The 23,048-nt window shown below is 40.0% G+C and overlaps 1 protein-coding gene across 3 annotated transcripts in view; it reads right to left on the reverse strand.

Annotated features, from left to right (window-relative positions):
- Positions 1 to 606: 606 nt before the first annotated feature.
- Positions 607 to 23,048, reverse strand: part of PCDH9 (protocadherin 9) — a 679,545-nt gene continuing 657,103 nt past the window's right edge. For all 3 annotated transcript variants that reach the window (XM_088139520.1, XM_088139518.1, XM_088139519.1), the window contains exon 4: positions 607 to 3,048. In XM_088139520.1, coding sequence (XP_087995646.1) covers positions 2,675 to 3,048 — 374 coding nt within the window. In that variant the 3' untranslated portion in view covers positions 607 to 2,674. The remainder of the gene's footprint in view (positions 3,049 to 23,048) is intronic.

The following is a 23,048-nucleotide window of genomic DNA, read 5'->3' on the forward strand; positions in this document are numbered from 1 at the left end:
AATCAAATTCTTGTTTGGATAATTGTGACTGCTTCATTCTATTTTTGGATAACCACATGCTTTGTATCTAGGTAAGGGGAAGGCCTAATTGTAATAACTTAGGAAGAGAAATTGTAAAATTGAAGACTGGGATACCACCATTCGTAGCACTCATACTGTAGGTTGCCTGGAACATCTATGCCTATCATGAGAAAGACAAAGAAATAGGAAGTGATTGGCCTGAAAAAGTATCTCTGTAAATCCATTACTTTCCCTTTGTGGCCCACTGTGGATTAAGGCTCAGCCCTTGTTTGATCACTGGCTTTTCATTCTGCTTTCAAATATTGCTCTCGCTCAGAGGGCTATCCATTATCCTAACCTTTTCCCTCAACCTTCCACATTCTCAGACATTGCCAATTTCTACTGGCTGTGCCACAGTGATTTTTTTGCGGGGGGAGGGAGGGCAGACACGGTTGGCAATAGCGGGATTATTACCTTTTCATTTGTTTGTTTGTTTGCTTTTATTTTCCCCCCAGCAATGAGTTAATAAGGCATTAGGCTAAAAACTCCCACAAGACAATCAGGAATTCAGAACATTTATTGCAAGAGCTGAATAACTGTAAATAACGTTGAACTGGCAAAGCAGTAACAAGGAAAACTGTTTAGATATTTATTCGGTCAAAGTCATCAAACACCCCTCACAAACGGACGTAAGTACCGTAATAAGCAATGCACCCCTAGCCCATTATATGCTTTTATACTGTGGAGGAAAGAAAATGAGAACTGCTATATACAACACAACTTCAGTTACTTTTAATTTTTTTTTTTTATCATTGCTGTTGTTGGTAAAAAGAAATTAACCACTGATATTTGCAACCTTTATTTCTGAGTTTATTTTAAGACTAATGTTTAACTGTGGCACAAGATAATTTTTTACTATTTTTTTTCCCTTTAAGGACTTTTTCTCCCCTAAGTTGCATGCTATTTGTTTAAATTTTCTGTCATGCCTTAAGAAAACAAAAAGCCTAAGAATGTTGATTAGGATTTGTTAGACGTGCAACGGAGATCTTACTACATTAGAGTCACTTTGTTGGTTCCTTTTCAAGTGACATGAAACTGGTATCTGCCAGGCATTGACCAACCATGAGAACAAACAGTTAAACAGCAAGAATTAGAGACTGAACTCTTTCATTTCCCCCAACTACCCTACCAGGAGAATGCTTGGTTACATTATGAAGGCACAACACATTAAATATTTTGTGGCTATGATCTAAAAACACTTGTGTTACTACAACATCAAGGCAGATGATGATCAACACAATTGGTGCCATTTCAGCAATAGGAACTGTCTGAAGTATAGACACATTTCACCCAATTATAAAGAAAGCAACTGCCAGAGACTGCATGGCACAACTACCCGGGAAGTTTGACTGCCCAAGCTCCATTGAGATGAATGGGTCCTTGAGTACCTCTCCCTCATTTCGTTGGGACTCATGCAGCCAAGCATCTTAGCAGGCTGTGTCCATAGCAAATTCCCCTCCACTAATTTTGATCAACATTATACTTTAGTGTGAGTGTGCAGCCAAAACCCTGCAACTTTATAGTTAAAGCCACCCATCCAGCTGCTATCGCAGTTGATAACCCCTGTTTCACCTCTTGGTTTTCAAATCAGAATATTAAGAAAAATAATTGCGGCTAAAATTTCCAAGCCCTTGTTTCAAGTGTATTTATAGTTTAGAACTGGCAAATAGGATTTTCTTTTCTAATTAGAAAAAAAGTGAAATAAAAATGCCCGCCTACCCCTTTTGCTCTGTTTTTAACACAAGTGTTTTGAGTTCCTTGGAACATGGTGCGTCAGACAGATTATTAACACGAAACACCATCACCAAAACAAACATTTTCTTTTCTTTTTTTCTTTTAAAGAAAAGGAAGGAATGAAATAAAGCAGGGGGGAAAAAGTAATCGTGAAACACAGAATTATGCTACAGTATTTTTTTAGGTGAACGTTATAAGTACACAAAAGTTATTAATAATAATTTGTTCTATTTACAAGTACTTGAACACTGATTGACTTAACAAGTGTCCACTAACGTTGTTAATAGCACAGTAGGTTTAATGTTTGCAGTTTTAGTTGTTTTGTTTCAGTAAAGATGTCAAGTATAGCAGTCCCAGCACAGGTTCAATGGCAACAATAACACAATTTTCTAATTGGATATACTTTCTAAGAATTGCAATTCATCTCTCTCTCTCTCTCTCTCTCTCTCTCTCTCTCTCTCTCTCATTCTCTCTCTCTCTCTCTCACACACACACGTTTTGTCTTTCTCTCATTCCTCCAATATACTTTTTCTACTGTTTACAGCAGCAGTCCAGGGTAAAAATAAAAAATATATTTTTAAAAAAAGCTAATTAACAGCCCCACCCCTTATCCCCAATAAATTGAAAAAGAAAAATCAGGATATTTGCCAACTGGAGAGAATCTCTGTAAGAGTTTGATTATGTCTATGTAACAAAACCACACAACTAGTAGAAATGCTGTTGTATTGTAGTTCAATGGAGCTATCCCACAGTTATGCATATTTCAGCTATGTGACGCATAGTTCTAGAGGTCTACCCAGTACATAAAGCTCTGACACACACACACACAGTATTAGCAAGTCTAACTAGGCTAAAGTCCCTGTTCCAAAGAAACCGTTCCTTATAGCTGGTTTTCCTTTGGACTCTCCATGGCTCCTGTTGCATGTTTATAGGACTTCAAGTTAGCCAAAGGAATGTCTGTCATGTGATTGCCAGGGTTGAAATGCCCTTCCCCGGAGCCAAATTGCTTTCGGTCACTGAACTGGTTTCTGTTGCTATCTTCTTTCCAGGTCCTCGTCAACGTATGTCCGTTCACCAGTTTGTCCTTCTTAACCCATTCCTTCTGAGGTGCAAAGGTGGAGAGTGGAGACTTGGGCTGCTGGTATGAACCCAAGGTGGGAGGCATCCAACAGTTGTCTGAATGGCCCAGGACAAGACATTCTTGGGTGCACATTTCTGTAGCTTCCGCCAGTCCTCGCGGGCCAAGAGGTCCATCTGCAAGGAGGTGTGGGGGAGGCAGTGGGGAAAAGGAGTGGGGGTAGAAGAAGAAGAGGGAGGTTAGACTTTTAAACAATATCACACATATACACACAGAGAGTATCACAAGCATAGCCATCATCATAATTCAGTTAAATGGTTCACATGAACACTTTTTAAAAAAACAAAGAACGGGTGTATAAAACAGGAACTATCTTCATTGATTCCTGTAGTAAAAAGCCAGGACTTCTCTCAAGCACACATTACACAGAAAACCTTGCTTGATTCTGGATGAAAACCATTCCTAATGCTAAAAGCTAGGCACTAATGGAGCCAATTACCAAGGGAGATCGTGAACTCCTTTGCTGATTATATTCAAGCAGTCCCATCTTCCGGAGATGCATTCATGTTTACACCATACCGGGGGGGGGGGGGGGGGTTGGACTTGATGGCCCAAATAGCTGCTTCCTACTAGGAAGTCTGCAGTGTGGGGCAGAATTCCAACCTTTCCATTGCTTTGTTTCAGATGTGCAAAGGAGAGCAATGGTTCTCCCAGAAGGTTCAGTTTTTCCTCCCAAATGGGCTGATTCAGCTATTTACAGAAGTATATAATCCTGAAGAGGAAACAGTCCATACTGCAGAACAGCTGGACAGGAATGCTTGGGCAGACCCAATCTGGAGGAAGAAGGGGACATTCCTGGTGAAAAAGAATGCTCTGGAAATTGACTGCCTCATTTTACTATATTACCTGCTATAGAAATGATCCGAAGAAATGTGTAAGCATGAAGAGTTAATCTGAGAAAGATTGCATTGATCACTGCAGAGAGGGAGGGAAGGGAAGTTAATCACTGATTGTTTACAGTTTCTCAAAGTCAAAATCACAGCCAGGAATGTGCAAAACCCTTTCTACACTTTCAGAAACTCAACTGGAAATACTAGCCTGCCCCAGAATTCTTATAATGAGTTCTGACCTGTTTCTACCGGCACAAACTTCATGCTCTTTCTTTGCATATTTCTCAATGGAGTGAAACTGCAGATGAGTTATTGATTTAACCGGTGAAGATATGATGGGGAAACAAGCCTGCAAAATGTATTCATCTCAAGTGACTTAGCCTTCCATTTTCCACCACCACCACCAATTTCTCATGAGATTCTGAATATATGACTGTTTTAAATGGAAATGATTGCCAACAGCAAAAGAAAAAGTCTTAACTTTCCTATTTTCTCTGAAGAAAGTTGCTTTCCTTATCTTATCTAGAGATAGTCAGTTGCTCTTTGCTTAAAACCAAGTGACAGGAAGTTGATCAGAAGGGATTTACTGACTTATTGGAAGCCCAAAATTAACAAATCACCAGGAGGGCTGTAGTTAAAAGAGACAATGCAAATAAGAGAAAAATGAACAACACCAATATAACATTTGCAAAATATGCAGACCGCCCAATTAACCCCCCCCCCCATTTTTCATATTTCAAACATAGAAGTCATTGTTTTGGGGTAAATACGATTATGGTTATGGTTGCATTTCTCTATATTTTCTCTTCCCTTCGCTTTAAAAGACCTTTCTAAAGTAAATTTTGTAAACTGCTGTCCCTCAAATTAAAAAAATAAAATAAATAAAGTTTGTCCATAGGTATGTATCACTTGATTTATCACCTTATGCCACAATAACAACTCTTAGAGGAAATGTGGTGATCAACAATGTTCTTCTTCAGAAATCTCTGAGTATTAGAGTGCTGAGTGATGAATGGACCATCTCTATCCCAATGAAATTCCATTTTTAGAAACCCATTGTCACAATCCCTATCTGCATTCTCCTTTGGGGGTTTCTTGGGCAAGACCACAGTTTGATGTAGTGCAACATGAACCTATAGTCAATTAATCCACTTTTTTCAAGCCAGACAACTGGTAGCGTATTCAGAGAAGTGGGTCTGAAGCTCAGGTTTGGCCAGCTGGTGGTGAATATGGGGAGGCTCTGGTGGGTCATGTGGCAGCCTTCTGAGGACCGCATTTGAGAATTACTTAATAGATGGTGCAAGGTCTGACTAAAAAAGGGGAAAAAAAGAATCATTGCCATTTGATGTTCAAAGTTGATGGCAGGCAGATTTTGACGCTCCAAGGCATTAACCAATGCTAGTGGTGGCAAAAAACTTTTCAGAGCATTTAGCAAAATTTTAGCAGGGTCCTGATAGGGGTAGAAATAATCTTACTTAGTAGTTCATCATCCCATTTGTCCTAAAGCAAATATAAGGTTTTCCAAAGGTGAAACTTAGATGAATTTCCTGGAAATTGAGGTAAACCTGAATGGACAGACAAACATTTTAACTTTTCTGCTCTGCTTGGCTGCCCCGTTAGCCCTTCCTAAGTAATCCTTGTCCCCCCACCTTCCAATGTTTGTCATGTAAACAAAGCAAAGCAAAGCAAAAAAACTGTTTATAGTCAAGCTAATAAGTTTAAGCATCCCAAGGGTCTGTACATTTTATTCTCTGCTTAATAATCATGTATACAGTCATTCAACCTCTCCTTGAAGAGCTAAACATCTCCCAGGGCTGCCATACCTGAGCTGCAAAAACCCATCAGTAGATGGGAGCCAAGGATTAGAGCCTTCTCCCTTTGCTATCAACCAGGACTAACCTCACCGAAGCTAGTTTTACATAAAGATTACCTTGGGAAGTAGAGTAAGGTAATGCAAAATTGAAGTTCCGTACACACACCTGGAGCTCTATACTTGCATATTACCTACTCTGTCATGGAGCTGCAGTTTATATTTAAACTCCCAGCATCCCACATAGAGTTAAGACACCCTTGTCCTGTGAGGCGACTGAAGTCAGATTCTTTCTTCCACCTACTACAGGGGCAAAGAACCGGAGACATTTCTTACTGCTGTTGGGTTGCAACTCCCAGAACAGCTAACAAATAGTCATGTTCCCAGGGACTGATGAGTGATGGTGTCCAAAGACATCCAGAAGAGAGTCCTTTAGATCTTGCTAAGTCATATGATGGCCAGTGCTGGGAGACCAGATTCCAATACAATCTGCTGATGTTGTTAAAGCCCAGCTCTTACGTCATCATTCTTTACAATGGAAATGCTAATTTCTTTTTAGCACTTTTATAAAGCAAAGTATTGTTTTACAGTAGAAGCTGTGAGCATGTTTCCATAATTCACACTCTTAGCCACTGAGAACTAGAAACACCATCCTATACAAACCTGTGTCTCTTCAAAAGAATACCCCAAAGATTTCAGCTCCAAAGATTTCGGAGAAGCAAGTACAGGATTCGACCTTGAATGTCATAGACTTTAAGAAGTTTGCATTAAAGAAGCATTTTGTTGGATGTTGCTATCCCTCTGGAGTTTTTAATGTTGTCATTTTCCCTCCCTCCTAATTTATTTGATTCTTCTATCATAACCCTTGGGAACACACTGGGCATGGATTAACATAAATGAAATAAAATGCCATAAAAGTGTGTAAGCAGTTGGGACCAGAAGCTTCCTACATTTTTCAAAGAGCACTACGATTTCAAGCTTTATATTTGTGAACTTTAGTGGCAGAACAACAACAACAAAATGATTCTTTACTTTGCAAATCTACCCTCACTGTTATAATCAAAGTGCTGCAGGTATTCCATGAAAAGGTGGGGAAAAATGGCTGGTAAAAAGGACTACCTCCAGCATATTGTTAACATTTCCAAAGGTTAATCTATAGGTTAAATGCTGATTATTTTCTTTTCTGCTGACAGCAGCAATTTGCTTTTAATTGGGTTTTCTCATTTTCTTTCACGCACAGTTATACAACCCTATCTTGCTGACCCAAAACAGAATGATTTGCCAAGGATTAAATCTTACCTACCCAGAAACTCACATAAACACACACGCACACACACTGAGTCCCTATGGACAGACATATTTCAGGAAATAGTTGGCACCAACGCTGTGCTTCTAGTGTGCATTGAAATAAATGTGATCCTCCAGCAGCCAGATACTGTCTAGCTTTTATGCGGTCCTCCAGAAACAGAAGAAACAAGTTCGGCTTCATATAACCGCTGACATCTCTTTCAGCATGAGCTTTAAATGAAACATAAGCCATTATAGTCCAGATGAAAATCTGCTCACAGCCCTTTAAACCACGTCAAATTAGTCTCAGAGAGATGTATTTCTCATTGAAGCGAATATGTGTAGCTCAGGGTTGAACTGAGGAGTCCTTGGGGTTCTCTGAGCTTGGCTCTTTTCTTGCAAATGTTTTGTTACCTGGCTAGGTAACATCTTCAGTGCTAAAATGGGACGGGGTTTGCTCTTTGTTTATATACTGTGGCCTGCCTTGCCAGTGTTGGAGGGGGGGGGGGGTTGTTTTATTTTTTCCTCTGGTAGTTCCTCAATTTGGGTATTGTTTACTGCTTGATTGTGTGCCTGGTGGTAACCTCTGCTTATCTGGGTGATGATTGCTGGTGAGGAGATGTTCTGGTCTTTTGTCTCTTTTGAATAGTATGTAGATGCTGTTAATCTTTATGTGTCTGTTAATTGCTGCCTTGTCTGAATACGAGGCTTCCAGGAATTCCTTCACATTTTTGGATATAGCTTGGTCTAAGACGCTGACAGTCTCCCAGTTAAAACTATGGTTGAGTCTGTCCACGTGTTGTGAGATTAAGGAGTTTTCATCACATCTTCGGACTGCTAGTTGGTGCTCATGGATGCGCTCTGCCAGCCTTCTGCCTGTCTGTCCTACATAGTGTTTGTTACAGTCCTTACACTGTATGTTGTAGATGACTCCTGTTTTTTCTTCTTGGGCTACTGGGTCTTTTGGTTTGCTTAAATCATCACCCAGATAAGCAGAGATTACCACCAGGCATGCAATCAAGCAGTAAATAATACCTTAATCAAAGAACTATCAGAGGGAAAATATAGAACAAAACAAAAACCCCACCCTTACCACCACTGGCAAGGCAGGCCACAGCACATAAATAGAGAGCAAACCCCATCCCATTTAGCACTGAAGATGTTACCTAGCCGGGTAACGTAACGTTTGCAAGAAAAGAACCAAGCTCAGAGAACCCCAAGGACTCCACATTTCTCATTGAGTGCTGTTCTCCTTCCCAGCCACTCAGATCTAAGATGCTCAATTCTGAGGCCATGTAATGCACACTTTCCTGGCTGACCAGTTATACGTTTACAGGCATAGCTTTGAAACTGTTTCACATCTCCTGTTTAAATATTTATTAATGGGGGACAAAAATGCATTATCTGCTTAAATTGTCAAAGATCTGCCTACAGCAAATTACTTTAAATAGATCTGTTAGTTTGTTCTATTTCTCCATTTCTCTAAAGCTGTGATTTGGGTCACATCTCAAACAACAATAATAATAGTAACAACAACAACTTATTTATTATTAAATGCATTGCTCACAGTATATTGGAATTAGCCCCAACTATTGTAGTAATTGTATATAATTTGGCTCCCACAGCAAACCACCCAGTTCCTGTTGAGGAAAAACTAACAGCAATGTTTGATTGTAGATAACAAATATTTTAACTAGCAATTGCTGATTCTGTCAATTTTATTTTTATTTTTTGTCCTGAGAGTCCCATTTGGGTGTGCACTTTCCTTGCTCACATAAAATTAGGTGCCACGTAATTCTAAGGAGGGCCCATTCTTCTATCCAAGTGTCCCAGTTATTTCTTATTATAATCACTTGTACATAAATTCAGACAAATTCTCATCAATCCATGTTATTCCCTTGTCTGCAAGCCATCTGCCACCAGCTGTCACTGTTATTTGATACTTCTCATTTGGATTGATTTGAACCATTTATTTATTTATTTAAGCGGAGGTGAATTGAGTTTCTACTTTGATGAGAAAGTGCCAACAAATCCCAGGATTGTAAGCTAGACAGAGAAACCGAAAGAACAACTCAGAGGAAGAGGGGCACGGGCAACCCACTTCCACGCGCCATTGAAGTAACCTGCATGCACAGGTCCACGAAGTCACCAGGATTCAAAGGGGATGGGGAAGAAGGATGGACAGGGGATAAGAAACACAAAGTAAAATATGGTCCAGCATCATAATTACATCAGTGGTTCTTAAGTCCATTTAGAAGGCCTAAGTACGGAGCTCAGAAGCTTGAATCTCATCACAGTAACACCATCCCTTACAGTCAGCTGGAGAGTTTAATTTTATCACTGATCCCTGGTTAATCAGTTTAGTGTAGCAGTTAAGGCGCCAGGCTAAAAAGTGGGAGCTGTGGGTTCTGGTCCTGCCTTAGGCACAAAGCCAGCTGGGGGACCTTGGGCCATTCACTCTCTCTCAGCCCTAGGAAGGAGGAGGCAAGGGCAAGCCACTTCTGAAAATATTGCCAAGAAAACTGCAGGGACTTGTCCAGGCAGTCTCCAGGAGTCAAGAATGACTCAAAGGACAGACATGCCAAAAAAAAAAAAAAAGTAATATGCTTGGATAGTTTATAATTCATTTATTTTTTATTTCTTCTTTTCTTTTTCTATATTTAGTCTCTTATTGTTTATTGCTGTTCTTCTTTTTAACTTTGTTTCTTTCTTCTTTTCCCTTTTGTAAATTTTGGGTGTCTTTTTGTAAAGCTTGTTATGAAATAAAATGAAGGGGAAAAAACACTATTCTTCTTGTTATTCTTTTCCAGATAGAATGAATGTGGGCACCTACCCTGGAATTAGGTACATGAAGTAAGAATAATATCTAATTCCGTTAGATTAGAAATACCATAAAGTATGTGGTGTAAAAGAGAAGTGTGTAATCACTGATCTATCCACAGTGACTTTGGTTCCACTGCAGCTGTATTTACATTTATCTTCGGGGGGAATGAGCATTTATTTTGTTCATTGATATATGTACATACATACACATGTTTGTTTACTGGGACCATGAAGTATATGTGAATTTGTTATGTCAAAAAAATGTTTTCCAATGGAATCCAATTGCATGTACGTTGCACATCACATCAGAACTGTACACTGAATTGTCTTTACTAATTTAAACAGTCATTTCATCCCCGCATACAGCTCTTGCAAAGGGATTCCTGGTGCTTTAATTTCATTACTGGACTCATTTGTTTCTCCTTTCTCCAGCAAAGCGTTCCTGGGATCAACGATTCTCTCTCCCTCTTCCCTAAAATATTTGTTCTCCAAACGATGCCAAATAAATCTGGGTGCCTGCCTCAGCTGCTTGAATATCGAATGGCACCAGTGCTGATGAAGTGGTTCAGAACATCTGTCTTACCACTAAAACATTCTGAAGACACATATAGCAGCACGGAAGCAGGAAAACACCTCTGTAAATATTTGTGCTTAAAATAATGCCTTTTCTCTGGGTTTGGCCTCCTAAGAGCTGCCAGGCCATCCCAAGTCAGGTTGTCTCAAAGCGGGCGGGTGGAATACAGACTTGTAATCTATACCAGTAAAGTGCTGGCCATGTCGTAGTGGTGGAACGTCACAGTTGTCTTTTATCTCATTTTATTATCCCCAGAAGCAACACACTCCTGCCATTGATTAACTCACTGCTGCAACTCTGCTGATCGCCTTCCCACCTGCTGCTTCAAAGGCCCTTTTGCTCAAAGGGTGGAGAATTACTTTGGGACCGGAGGAGAGTCAGAAGTTCAGCATCGGCAATCGCCCTACTTCAAGACTGAGGCTACCGAACTAGGAGGCAACACTCTGGGCGCTCACTAGAGGGAAGCAAAGGGTAACCCTGTGCAAGATTGTTGTGGAAAAGGAAGAGTGGAACAGGAATTGGATTTCCATACAAGTGAACCTGAGATCTACTGTTCTTGTTGTTTTTTCCCTTAACACTTCAGCTAAGAGTTTTGCTATTGTTATGTGCTGGAAGCTCTTTAATGCCATGTGGAATCACACACACTCATTTGTCTCTCTCTCTCTCTCACACACACACACACACACACAGAGACACAAACCCATATAAGAAGCACCATAAAAAAATATCTAAACATGATTTTTTAAAAAAGGTATTTTAAAGTCCCATCCCAGGCTATGGAAAAGGCTCTGTTAACATTTACCTTATTGTAGTAAAGTATCCTTTTAAACTTTAATGTAGATTTCCCCCCTTCTAAACAAGAGGCATACGGTGCCAATTGTCAGTTCCATGTTCATTTCAGGGAATTGTCATTATTATATAGAACTTGGTTGAACCATACATGCACACGCACACAGACACACAAACTCACGGACTTTCATAACATCCTGGCCCATCACTCAGTTGTCATTCCCGTTTAAAAAAAAGAAAAAATTCTCATGTGCCATTTAGTTATTTGTTTTGATAAAATGTTTTTGTGGGAACTGGGAAAGCCTCACTGTGGTCTTCATAATTAATGCTCGTTTAGCTTTATTGTTCATTTTTCCCAAGACATATAACATGGTGTAACACAAATAATTGATTCTGGTTTTTTTGTTAGCTGCCAAATTTACTATAGCAAAACTCTTGAAAGCTATAGTATATCTTTCCCTGGATCAGTGGTATTTCAAAGGCTAAGAAATAGCATCGGCTAAAAAATTAACATATCAAAAAAGAATCTTGAGCATCATTTGATTAAAGTGCTTTACTCGTATTTGGTCTCTCTTTTTTGGTTATACTAATGAGCTAATCACAACAGAGTTACCTCTACACAAATACCTTGTTCCCTTCCTTTTAGCCTGACATGTACATATGTAGATGTCACTATCAAACACATTTCACACATAGTGGATCCTATAGAAAGGTTACATTAAGGAGAATGACTAAAAAGGATGAAACTTAAGACCCACATCTTCCTGAAAGCCCCACCCCTAGAAAACTCCACCTCCAAAAGCTTCAATAATGGTTCACCAACAGTGGTTTGTTAAAACTTTCAGTAAAGGAATAATGGTTCACCAAAAGTGCTTTCTGGGGGTATGAATACATTTTGAATACATAATTTTGGGGAAGCTGGTGTTGCCTCCATTTCTCCTTTCCTTTCAAAGAGGCAAGGAACCAGGGAAGCTGCAGATAACGAGGCTTCAAGCACCTCCATGCTGTTCCAGCTGAGACTTCCTTGCCCAGAAAATATGAGAGATGGGAGGTGATGCTTTTGGGGGATACCCTGAAATGGTTCATCCCAGGACACTGGCTTTTCAAAAGGTGAGGAAGATAAATCTCGGAGAGAAGTAACCCCAAGGGCTTTGAAGTCTTTTGAAGCAGTAGTCCCAGTTCACCCAACGTTGTCCACACTTCCTTTGAAAAAGCAGAACTAATATGGAAGGTGGGGGTAGGTTGTTGAATTAGGGAACTATCAGACTTTTGCTATGTTCATTATTACCCAAATTGACCAATTTCTTCATAAATGGAACTGAAAGAACTTGGAGTTTGTTTGTTTGTTTGTTTGTTAACTGGAATGGAGCAGAAAGAAAACTGAGAGATTCCTCCATCAAGGCAAAGAGTTTTAAATGGCCATTAAAGCCTGAATTTGAATCCCTGCTTATTCAGCCTGGCTTATGGCCATGAAGCAGGCCACTCGCCTCTTTTCCTAAAAGATCTTCCATTTTAGGAGGCAAACAGCAGGCAGATGTATCCATGCTGGGAAGATCTGTCCTTCTTTGAATTTGGCTAATTTGCTCGAGTTTTGTTTTGCTTTGTTTTTAAGCCTTAGCAGAATCTGCAAATGAAACCAAATCAAATTTGTCCTTCTCTAAGTCATCCTCTCCCTCCTCCCCAACATCAGGCTTGTGACTTGTCTTCACCTGGCATTGTTTTTGTACAGAGTCAAGTCTCTCCATTTTGATGCTCTGCCTCGATTGGCCTCTTTACTTCATAGACAGGGGCTTCTGCACATGCACAGAAGCCCAGTTGGCAAGCCAAATTAAATGGTGCAGCCGCCCAGCTCTGATGATCAGATCTGTTGCTTCACTTTGCCATTCTGAAAGGACCTTCACTCTACCTTCCCCACAAAGTGGAAACGCCTTTCAAAGTTCTGTGCAGTTGCCTTCACTGCATCAATTTTGGGATTAATCTTGGTTCATCGAAGTCTCCTGCATTAAGTGAACACTTCATTAAAAATGCATGAGAGCCAAAGAAGGAAATATCCAGCTGCCCTTTTTCTGTATTTCAATTTTCAAGTAAAATACATTGCTATATAAAAAGAAACATGGTCTGGCTTTAATATCTATGTCACATTCTAGAGGCAGGCAGGCAGGCAGGCAGGCAAGCAGTCACCTTGAAAAAGTATCAGAAGAGAAACCAAACTGGCTTCTGCAAAGCCTTTTTTAGCAGAGATACTGGGACTACATTTTTACATGTCTCTCCCACAGATTTGATTCCTTGGTCACAGACGAAAAGACAACAGTTGATGATGGCAATGGTCCAAAAACGATAGCACAACCCAAAGCAGCAGATTCTGTCCTCCAGAGAATGTAGCTATTTAGTCAGACTTTATAGCTCAAAAAGAACAGATATATGAACATCTTTATAAATCTTCACCTTCCATTTCTTAGCATGGATCTCATCTGTTTGTTTGTTTTTTACTGAAGAAGCAATTGAATATTAGAACAATGAATCCAGCTTTCTTCTTCTCTTGTCACCTCCCCAACAGCATTTTTGCTTCACTCCCCATCTTTTCCAAATATGGGGTGGGGGGAATGAAGGGGATTGAAATACAATTTGACATATTTGCTATAAAAGCAGAGCACCCAAAGTGTTGGACTACTATTCCGTTTATTAGGACACTATTTATCTTTCATAGTCAAGATGTTTCAGCTCACTACTTGGGAGAGAAAGCCAAGAGCAGTTTACTGAATTTGCAGTAGCCTTTCCGCCTGGTGCTAAATGCCACAGAATCTAGGTGAAAGAACAGTAAGAGAACTATTTGGTCAATCGTCTGATAGAGGACTTTCTGAGTAAGAACATATTCTTCTAGAGATAACAAAGCTATGGGCCTGGGAAAGGTTCTTTATCTGAAGTTTCCTTTAGTTGACGATTCCAAGTACCAGTGTCTTTAGATGCTACACTTCCTAGAAACTCTGGACAGCTTCTCTACCCTCCACTCAACTGTACCCCCAGTTTATTTTATTTTTTATTTTTTTGTATTTTTAAATCAAATCTGGTCATAGTCTGCTGCAGGGCCAGCCGTGTGTCCATAGAGGAACCCAGCCATTTGTTTAGAGAAGTGGAGATAGGTGGAGGCAGAGCAGGAAGAGGAAGCAGCCAGTCTTGGCCTCAGACCACTAGATGGCAGCAATGAAGTGCAGCAAACTCTCTGCCATGGTCTTCTGGATTCTTGCCGCCCAGGTCTGGTAGCTCTGATGCAAGTTATCCATGCCAGAGAAAGCGCCACACCTCCCCAAGATCAGCTTGCAAGTTCAGGACACCAGAAGAGGTTTGCCCCATCAAATGCAGCGATTAGCTCTTTAACTGATAACTAATATTGGGAGTGGGGGCTCATCTAAGAAGTCTACCTTGGAGCCCAGAAAGTTCTCCTTGGCAATTGGCAGTTGATATTGGGGTACCTTCTTACACATGTTTTTGAGTTCCTGGTCAAGTCCATAGTAATGGGATTTGCTGCTGATCTCCCATTGAGCTACCTATAAGGTCCAGTTTTCCATAGCTTTTTCACCAACCCCCAAAGTTATCTAGGTCCTGCCATTGGTTGAAGTCTCTCTCTTTGTAGGTGCCCTCTATTTGAAGAGCTTTCCGGTTGCAATTACTTGACCACAGCTGCCTGACATCTTCGCTGCTTCTGCAGATAAAAAGCCATTGCTGCCACTTTAACTAAATCTATGGGAGCAGGATGTGGGGTTGGCCTTTGACCGAAGGAAGTCATTTCCTTCTGTAATCATTGTTGTTTTCCTATATTAACATAGAGATATTTGGGCTAAAAAAAGGCTCTTTGTAGTGATAAAAGGAAAAGCCAGGATGTTCCCTGACTGCAATCAAGTGATGACATCCTGTATCGTGCAAATAGGAATGACTGGCCAAAGATTAATGGCACAGAAAGATCACATATAATGCTTTCAAAGGGAACTCTCACACATTTTATTTCTATATGGTCTGTTGAATACTGATCTAATTTTACTTGCTCATTGGAAGAGGAGACAAGTGTCCATCCTTCTACTATGAATCTTTCAAAAGGCAGTGTAGTCAAATGCACAAAGGAGTGGACCATGGGCTTCTGCAGGCAGGACAAATGATGCAACAGCCTTGCAACTTTTTCTTGTAAACCCTGCCCCTTTCATACTTGTGTGGTGACATCATGATGCAAATTGCATCATTTTGATGAAATCTTGTCTTGCTTCAGATGACTTTGGGTGGACCATCCGCAATGGCTACCCAGCTCCTCTTTTTATGGCCACAGAGTCTCCCGAAATGCAGTACCAAACTTCAGAATTACAGCAGTATCATGTTTCATTTTTAAAGGTGGAATTAGCCAGAAAAATACAGTAGGTATGTAAAGCTTCAATAGGATGAATACATTTGCTTTGCTTTTAAATCCCCACCATCTGCAGAAAGATGGGAATCCTAGTTCGGTCCATCCTGGGACATCATCCCACATCACCATTATGCCCTCTCCAACAGCAAGGATCAGGTGCAGTAGATTATCCTGAGCTCTATAGAGAAAGAAGCGTATAATACAAGGATTAAATATAAGGATAAAAATTGTGATATGAGTGATCTACATCAAATCTTACAGGTCCCTCCCCCCCCCCAGCAGTGAAGCATTTAAACAACAACAAGAAAACCTGGTCAAAGATGAAAGGGACAAAAAAATGTCAGTAATAAAAATGGTCCATGATGCCACTCCTGTGACACTTGCAGTACTCTCAAAAACCATTGTCTTTTTTTAGCCAGAATTGCCTGCCTGCCTGCCTGCCTTCTTGAGACACTAGATATTCTTCAGCTATTTTCTATGTTACAGGACTTTGAGGGAGCTAAGACCCAGTCTTGCTTAATGGATCAATGTCAAGGAAGCACTCTGTCTCTCTGGAGTTCCTCAGCCACTCTAATTCTGCATGATACATGTGCATCTTTGGCTACGAAAACCTCCTCTTACCCCACTCATACATTTACCAAGTTATTTGACTATACCTTTGCAAAAATATCTGCATTAGAACACCTATTGTCCCCTTTAAAAAGAAATCATTTCATATTGCTACTTGGGTGGGCATGAATTTATTTCCTTCTTTTCAGTCCTAATGTGGAAGACAACTCTGGTTCTTTTGGTTGAATTCTCTCTTTCCTCAGCTATGAGACATTATTATTGAAGAAGTCAATGTTTATGGTCTATTTTTCTTTCTTTGTTCGTTTCTCATCTTTCATATTTTCATCAGAGCAAAGTGCTCCCCAAAGTGAAGGATGGTGGCTTCTAATCACTTTTGGGATATTTAGCCTCTCTGAAAAGCAGTCTGGTGTTCTGCTCCTTGGCTGATACATATACAATACTGTGCAAAGGTTTTAGGCAGGTGTGAAAAAATGCTGTAAAGTAAGAATGTTTTCAAAAATATATATTTTAACTGTTTATGTTTATCAATTTACAAAATGCAAAGTGAGCAAACAGAAGAAAAATCTAAATCAAATCAATATTTGGTGTGACTACCCTTTGGCTTCAAACCAGCATTAATTCTTACACTTGCACACTTTGTACACTTGCACAACCAATTATACCAAGCAGGTGCTAATGATCATCAATTTCATATGTAGGCTGAAACACAGTCATTCACTGAAAGAGAAACAGCTGTGTAGGAGGCTTAAAACTGGGTGAGGAACAGCCAAACTCTGCTACTAAGGTGAGGTTGTGGAAGACAGTTTCATGTCACAGGTCATACACCGTGGCAAGACTGAGCACAGCAACAAGACACAAGAGAGTTCTACTGCATCAGCAAGGTCTCTCCCAGGCAAAAATTTCAAAGCAGACTGGGGTTTCAAGATGTGTTGTTCAAGCTCTTTTAAAGAAGCACAAAGAAATGGGCAACTTGAGGACTGTAGACACAGTGGTTGGCCAAGGAAACTTAATGCAGCAGATGGAAGACACATCATGCTTACTTCCCTTTGACATAAGATGTCAGGCAGTGCCATCAGCACAGAACTGGTGAGAACCAGTGGGACCCAGGTACACCCATCTACTGTCTGGAGAGGTCTGGCCAGAAGTGGTCTTCATGGAAGAATTGCGGCCCAAAAGCCATACCTCTGACGTGGAAACAAGGTTAAGCAACTCAACTATGCATGAAAACATAGGAACTGGGGTGCAGAAAAATGGCAGCAGGTGCTCTGGACTGGTGAGTCAAAATGTGAAATATTTGGCTGTAGCAGGAGGCAGTTTGTTTGCCAAAGGTCTGGAGAGTGGTACAATAATGAGTGTCTGCAGGCAACAGTGAAGTATGGTGGAGGTTCCTGGCAAGTTTGGGGCTGCATTTCTGCAAATGGAGTTGGAGATTTGGTCAGGATAAATGGTGTCCTCAATGCTGAGAAATACAGGCAGATATTTATCCACCATACCATCAAGGAGGCATGTGACTGGCTCCAAATTTATTCTGCAGCAGGACAACGACCCCAAACATACAGCCAATGCCATTAAGAACTATCTTCAGCACAAAGAAGAACAAGGAGTCCTGGAAGTGATGGTTTCCCACCCCCCACCCCCAGAGCCCTGATCTCAACATCATTGAGTTTGTCTGGGATTACATGAAGAGACAGAAGGATCTGAGGCAGCCTACATCCACAGGAGATCTGTGGTTAGTTCTCCAAGATGTTTGGAACAACCTACCTGCCGAGTTCCTTCAAAAACTGTGTGCAAGTGTACCTAGAAGAATTGATGCTGTTTTGAAGGCAAAGGGTGGTCACACCAAATATTGATTTGGATTTCTCTTCTGTTTGCTCACTTTGCATTTTGTAAATTGATAAACATAAACAATAACAATATATATTTTTGAAAGCATTCTTACCTTACAGCATTTTTTCACACCTGCCTAAAACCTTTGCACAGTACTGTATGTTAAGGGGACTCACAGATTTCAATGTGGCCTGCTTTCAAATCAATAGGCCTCAGATTATAGCCCAAACCATGGTGTTATCTAACATACCGTAAACTATAGGCTGTTTCTCTCATAGTGTCAGCATAATATACTTGAAATGTAGAAGCGTGTATGCATCAGTTTTTGTATCTCTGAGTCAACACTAGTTTATGATCCTATGTTACATGCACTTGATAAAATGGGGATCTTTTTCCTAAGGCATCCAGGGTCAAACTCCAAGGTCCAAGTCAACCTACAAAAAGCAGCAAATAACTATCTCAGTGCTATTCAAGTGATAATTTATTTGGTTCCTGCATGTCCTGTTCAGTAAGTATCTTGCTTACTTGCTATTCCTGTTAAACCAAGCATGCATTCACTAGATCAAAATGTCAGTGTTTGTTCTCTACTTTGGGATGGCAGGATTTTTTTTTAAAGAAAATAGCAACCTGATTCCTGTCTTTTTCTATGAGAGAGGAAGATTAAGACTACCAAATCTGAGCTGCAAAAGTCAGTTCAACCAAGTCAGTTCAAATTCAGCAATTTGAATTTCCTATATCTCTTTGGCACTGTATAGAGGTCACCTTGAATTTTTTCAGTCCGGATATGGTAGCCCTAAAAAGGAGAAGGCAGGAATAAAGGTGAACAATGTCTCTCCATAACATGCTTACTGCTTGAAATGCCAGGTGGTGCTTTAAAAAGAGCATGAAGAAAGCCTACATTTCTTCTATACTGCCGAATGTAAATTATTTTCAGTGCTAAATGAATAAATAGTCCTGAAACAATTAACAACAAAAACACATAGTAAGTGCTGAGTAGCTAGAGTGTCAAAGAAAATTTGCATTCTGCCAAGATCCATGTTATTAAAACAGCTCTAGGTATTACCTAAGCCATTCAAAATGGTCTGCAAGATTATCTCCACATCATTATATACAGCTAGACAACAGGTTGATCTTTCCCAAGTCGTGTGAAAGCTATCCTCTTCCACCTCCATGGAGCAGCATGCCACACAAGTAAGAGTCAGTTCAGCTTGGGCCAGGGACCCTAACCCTAACCCTTCTTCTATTTCTCTAGCCAACCCCACTGCAGTCCTTGAACAAGTGTCAGCCTCCCCTGAGACAAAGACTGCCAGGGCAAAAGAGATGAAGTTATACCTAGGTGAATCCATGAAATGACTCCATTTGGTGGGAGTGGGAGGATTATCTTCCAATTGTATATTTATTTATTGTTTTAATATGTTGTAAGCTGCCCAGAGTCCCCCATTGGGGGGAGATGGGCAGGGACAAGTTCAATAAATAAATAAAATAAAGTGCAACCAACTGTAACTGAAATAAATTTTCTTGCCATGGAATCTACATGGCTGTATTCTCTGTTCCCTCCCAGGCTAGGAAGCCTAGCCCCAGAGCATTTCCTACAACATCTCTTTTCTCCTGCTTTTCTCATGACAGACCCTTCCTGCCTAGCGCCTCTTCCTGTTCAGAGTCTCATCTCTCTGCACTGTGATTGTTTCCATCCCTGTCTCTTCCTTCTTTCCCAGCTGGTGCTGCCCGTTTTCTTGAATCCTGCTTCCATTCTCCTCATCCAACTCTGCTTCTGTCGAGGGCTGTTCAGGCATTTATAGTCTCCTGAGTTGATGCCAACCTCTGCTTTTTCCCCATCAACATGATGGAGATAGCCTTTGTCAGGGCAGCGACTGAGTGGCACTTTTAAGTAACATCATAATCATCATCAGACACCACACTTTGCAGGCATGAAAGAAGAGTTGCATATTCTCTTCAACAAGGAAAATGAAATATGCAACAGAGAAAGCAAGGCCTCAAGAAAAAGGAAGAAAGAATGGATGTAAGGAAACAAAAGACGTTCGTTCAGCTCACATGCAGCTTTCAAAAGCTCTGGGTGTTGCTCCCAGACCACTTGCAGACGTTACCACTGAATCCTAAGGTGATCAAAAGGGAAAAGTGTTCATACCATGGGAAAGTAATCATATCAGCTGTATGTAATCCATTTCAATTAAATGTAAATTGAAACAAAGATTAAATCAAATGCATCTTTTGTTTTCCACTCTACCCATTTCTTCGTCTTAATTCTCCCTATTTTTGGAGCATGGTCCATGGCACATAATTTAAAGCCAACTCAGGTACTCAGACCTTCCACCCCCACCCCCCAAAAGAGAGAACTTTGTATATTGCTATTATAAGTGATGCTAAGAAAATTGGCTAACAGGCAGAACCTGGAAATCTCCAAGTTTTATATCTCTCATGAAATCACTAAGTTGCCTCAGGCAAGCTGGTATTTTTCAGCCTTAGCCATGATATCCTCTATATGGTAGGAATAATCATGCTTCTGATGTATGTAAGGAAACAAAATCCAAAGGAAAGGATTTAGAAGATAACATTTTTTTTATAAACTCAGAAAGTGTTTTCCCTGCCTTATTCTTTCCTTTCTCCTCTTCCTCTTTTCCTCAGTTTTGATGGGAACCTCATTATACCTATTAAAAACAAAGGTCATGAGTAATAAACATAATAGTTCCAATAGAAGAGGGTTGAACTGTTGAAGTCCTTGGTGATCTCTGAGTTTGGTTGTTTGCTTGTAGACATTTCATTATCTACTGATGGTGTTACCTAGTTGGGTAATGAAATGTCTACAAGCAAACAACCAAGCTCAGAGATCACCAAGGACTTGACAAACATAATAGTAAACAGAGTTTTGTAGATAAAGGACCCCACTAACTACTTTTTAAAAATCATTATTAAAAACATCCATATCATATTATCATCTCAGGACCTTCTACACAATTAACAATAAATTTAATAAAATAATCATGGAAGAATGCTAAATTAAAACAAGATTAAGAACAAAAGAACAATCATTGGTGGGATTTTCATTTCCCATTTCAAAATAAGTGCAGGATTGGGCCTTTGGACCTTCATCCTAGTCAAACACCATAACTGGTGAAGTAAGCTGTAGATGTCAGCCTTCCTACAGGGCTGGACCCAGGAGGAACACAAGGAGCCAACACAAGGACCCAACAGATATAGATGTTCAGTGCTAACCAGGAAAAGAAAACAGGAATTGCTCCAAAGAATTGGTTCCTGCAGAATTTTACAATATCAAGACAACACCTGTCCAAGTATTTTCACTTTTGCTATTTGACACTTATTAATTATGTGGAGATAATGGAGGAAAGGATGAACATTTGTAACATAATGCATTTAGAAGGAAGTTGGTTGCCAATAGTAGTTTCAAATGCCACAAAGGTATGTTAATAGATGACTAAAGAAATGTGCAGTGAATGTTTATAACACCAGGTGGCACCCTGCACAAATAGGCACTTTCATACCTGCCCTAGGAAAGTATTTGAATGTCATAATTCAATTCTGTATGTTTACTCAATCCTGCTCTGTCCACTAACTCTTACGTAGACATGCATAAAATGCAGGTTTAGATTACAGTAAAATCTAAGTTTATATTTAGGATTGAAACCCACCAAAGAGTGGAGTTGCTTCTGAGTAAACATAGATAAGATCTGGTCATCAGGGCAATTCATTTGACTTTATTCAAAATCCTCAAGTTCTTTGTCCCAGGAGGAACTCTAATTCTCTTCCATTTTCACATTAATGGAAACATGGTGATGGAAATCAGGATTTGCAGATAAACCTCTGAAATTAAACTAGTCTTAGTAATGCAGGGGTTTCAGAATTTCCTCTTGATGACTTTGAGCAAGCCACTCTTTTCTAGCCTGCCTAGAATAAATTACCAAAAAAAAAAAAGCACAATGCACATTTCCTTGAATTTATGTTTATACACTGTCCTGGAGTGCAGACAACCATGCAGGAGACTGGAGGAAGAATCAAGGGAAGCAAATGATAAAATATTCATTTTGCCATCACAAGGTGAACTCTATGACTTATGTACTTGTACCCAAGGTTGGAACTCAAGTAGAAAAGGGTGGGGTTTGTGCTGTTATGTGACTGCATATACAATATGTCATTTTATTTATTTATTTATTTGTGTCACTGGGTCTAGCTCCAGATGCCAATGTTTGGAAGTAGTATATGAATGCCTGTGTAAATAAATAAATAAACTCTCAGAGAACTCCTTGGGTGAAACACTTTTGTGCATTTTAGCAAAGAAGCTAAAATTGCTCTGAAATGAATCCTTTTCCCAGGCTCTTCCCTTTGGGCTCAATCAAACTGCACAGGGCATGGAAAGGATGGACACTATTTCAAACCACATCAAAACAGAACTCAATGACGTCTTAAAATCCTATAACAAGACTCAGTTCTCTGGTAGTGTTGGAACTGAAGACATAGGAGCAGACAAAGAGAAGGAATTGATCTCAAACAAGAAGGAACGTCAACAAGGCTCCCAATTTGCGGTTGACAATCTGAGGCCAGATCAGAGGGCTTTCTTCTCTGGTATTTAAAAGTGAGTTATCTGCAGCACACAGACTTGACTTTGATCCATCCTTTGCTAAACAAAGCAAATAGAGAGATAAGTGTATTCGATATTAGGGGTTGGGAGCCGCTAAGATGCTGAAACCTTGGGGGAAACAATGTAATTGTTATCAAATGTCCTATATAAGTTTAGGATACTCTCTTTTGTCCTTTTTTGAACTTCTCTGTGACAAGCAATGAAATGGAGAAGAAGAGAAGTAAGGGAGAAGTTTGGGAAATAAATAGTGTATTATAGGAAGAATGCATCACCAGAGATATGAGCATTTTATAAGTAACCAAAGAGAGTTGATATTTACTTTGCAATTATTGAAATGGCTATAAATAATACAGTTTGAATGATAAGTCTGTCCTGACATTTGTGAAGGAGGAAAATGTCTGGTGTTCCAAAACAAACAAACAAACAAACAGCAGGATCCAGATGTCAATGTCCTCCCCATTGGCCACATCCATGTACTTACTACAGAATAAGTCCCATTAATCTCAACTGAACTTTGGAGGATTTGTTGTGTGGGACTGCATTGTCCTAAAAGGATGTCTCAGATTTGACATAACCTTGCACATATCGAGAAGAAGTTTGCCCA

Source organism: Python bivittatus, unplaced genomic scaffold (assembly GCF_059951505.1).
Source record: "Python bivittatus isolate LINGU-HERP-01145 unplaced genomic scaffold, Pbiv_v1 ctg000210_np1212, whole genome shotgun sequence".
Classification (NCBI taxonomy): domain Eukaryota; kingdom Metazoa; phylum Chordata; class Lepidosauria; order Squamata; family Pythonidae; genus Python; species Python bivittatus.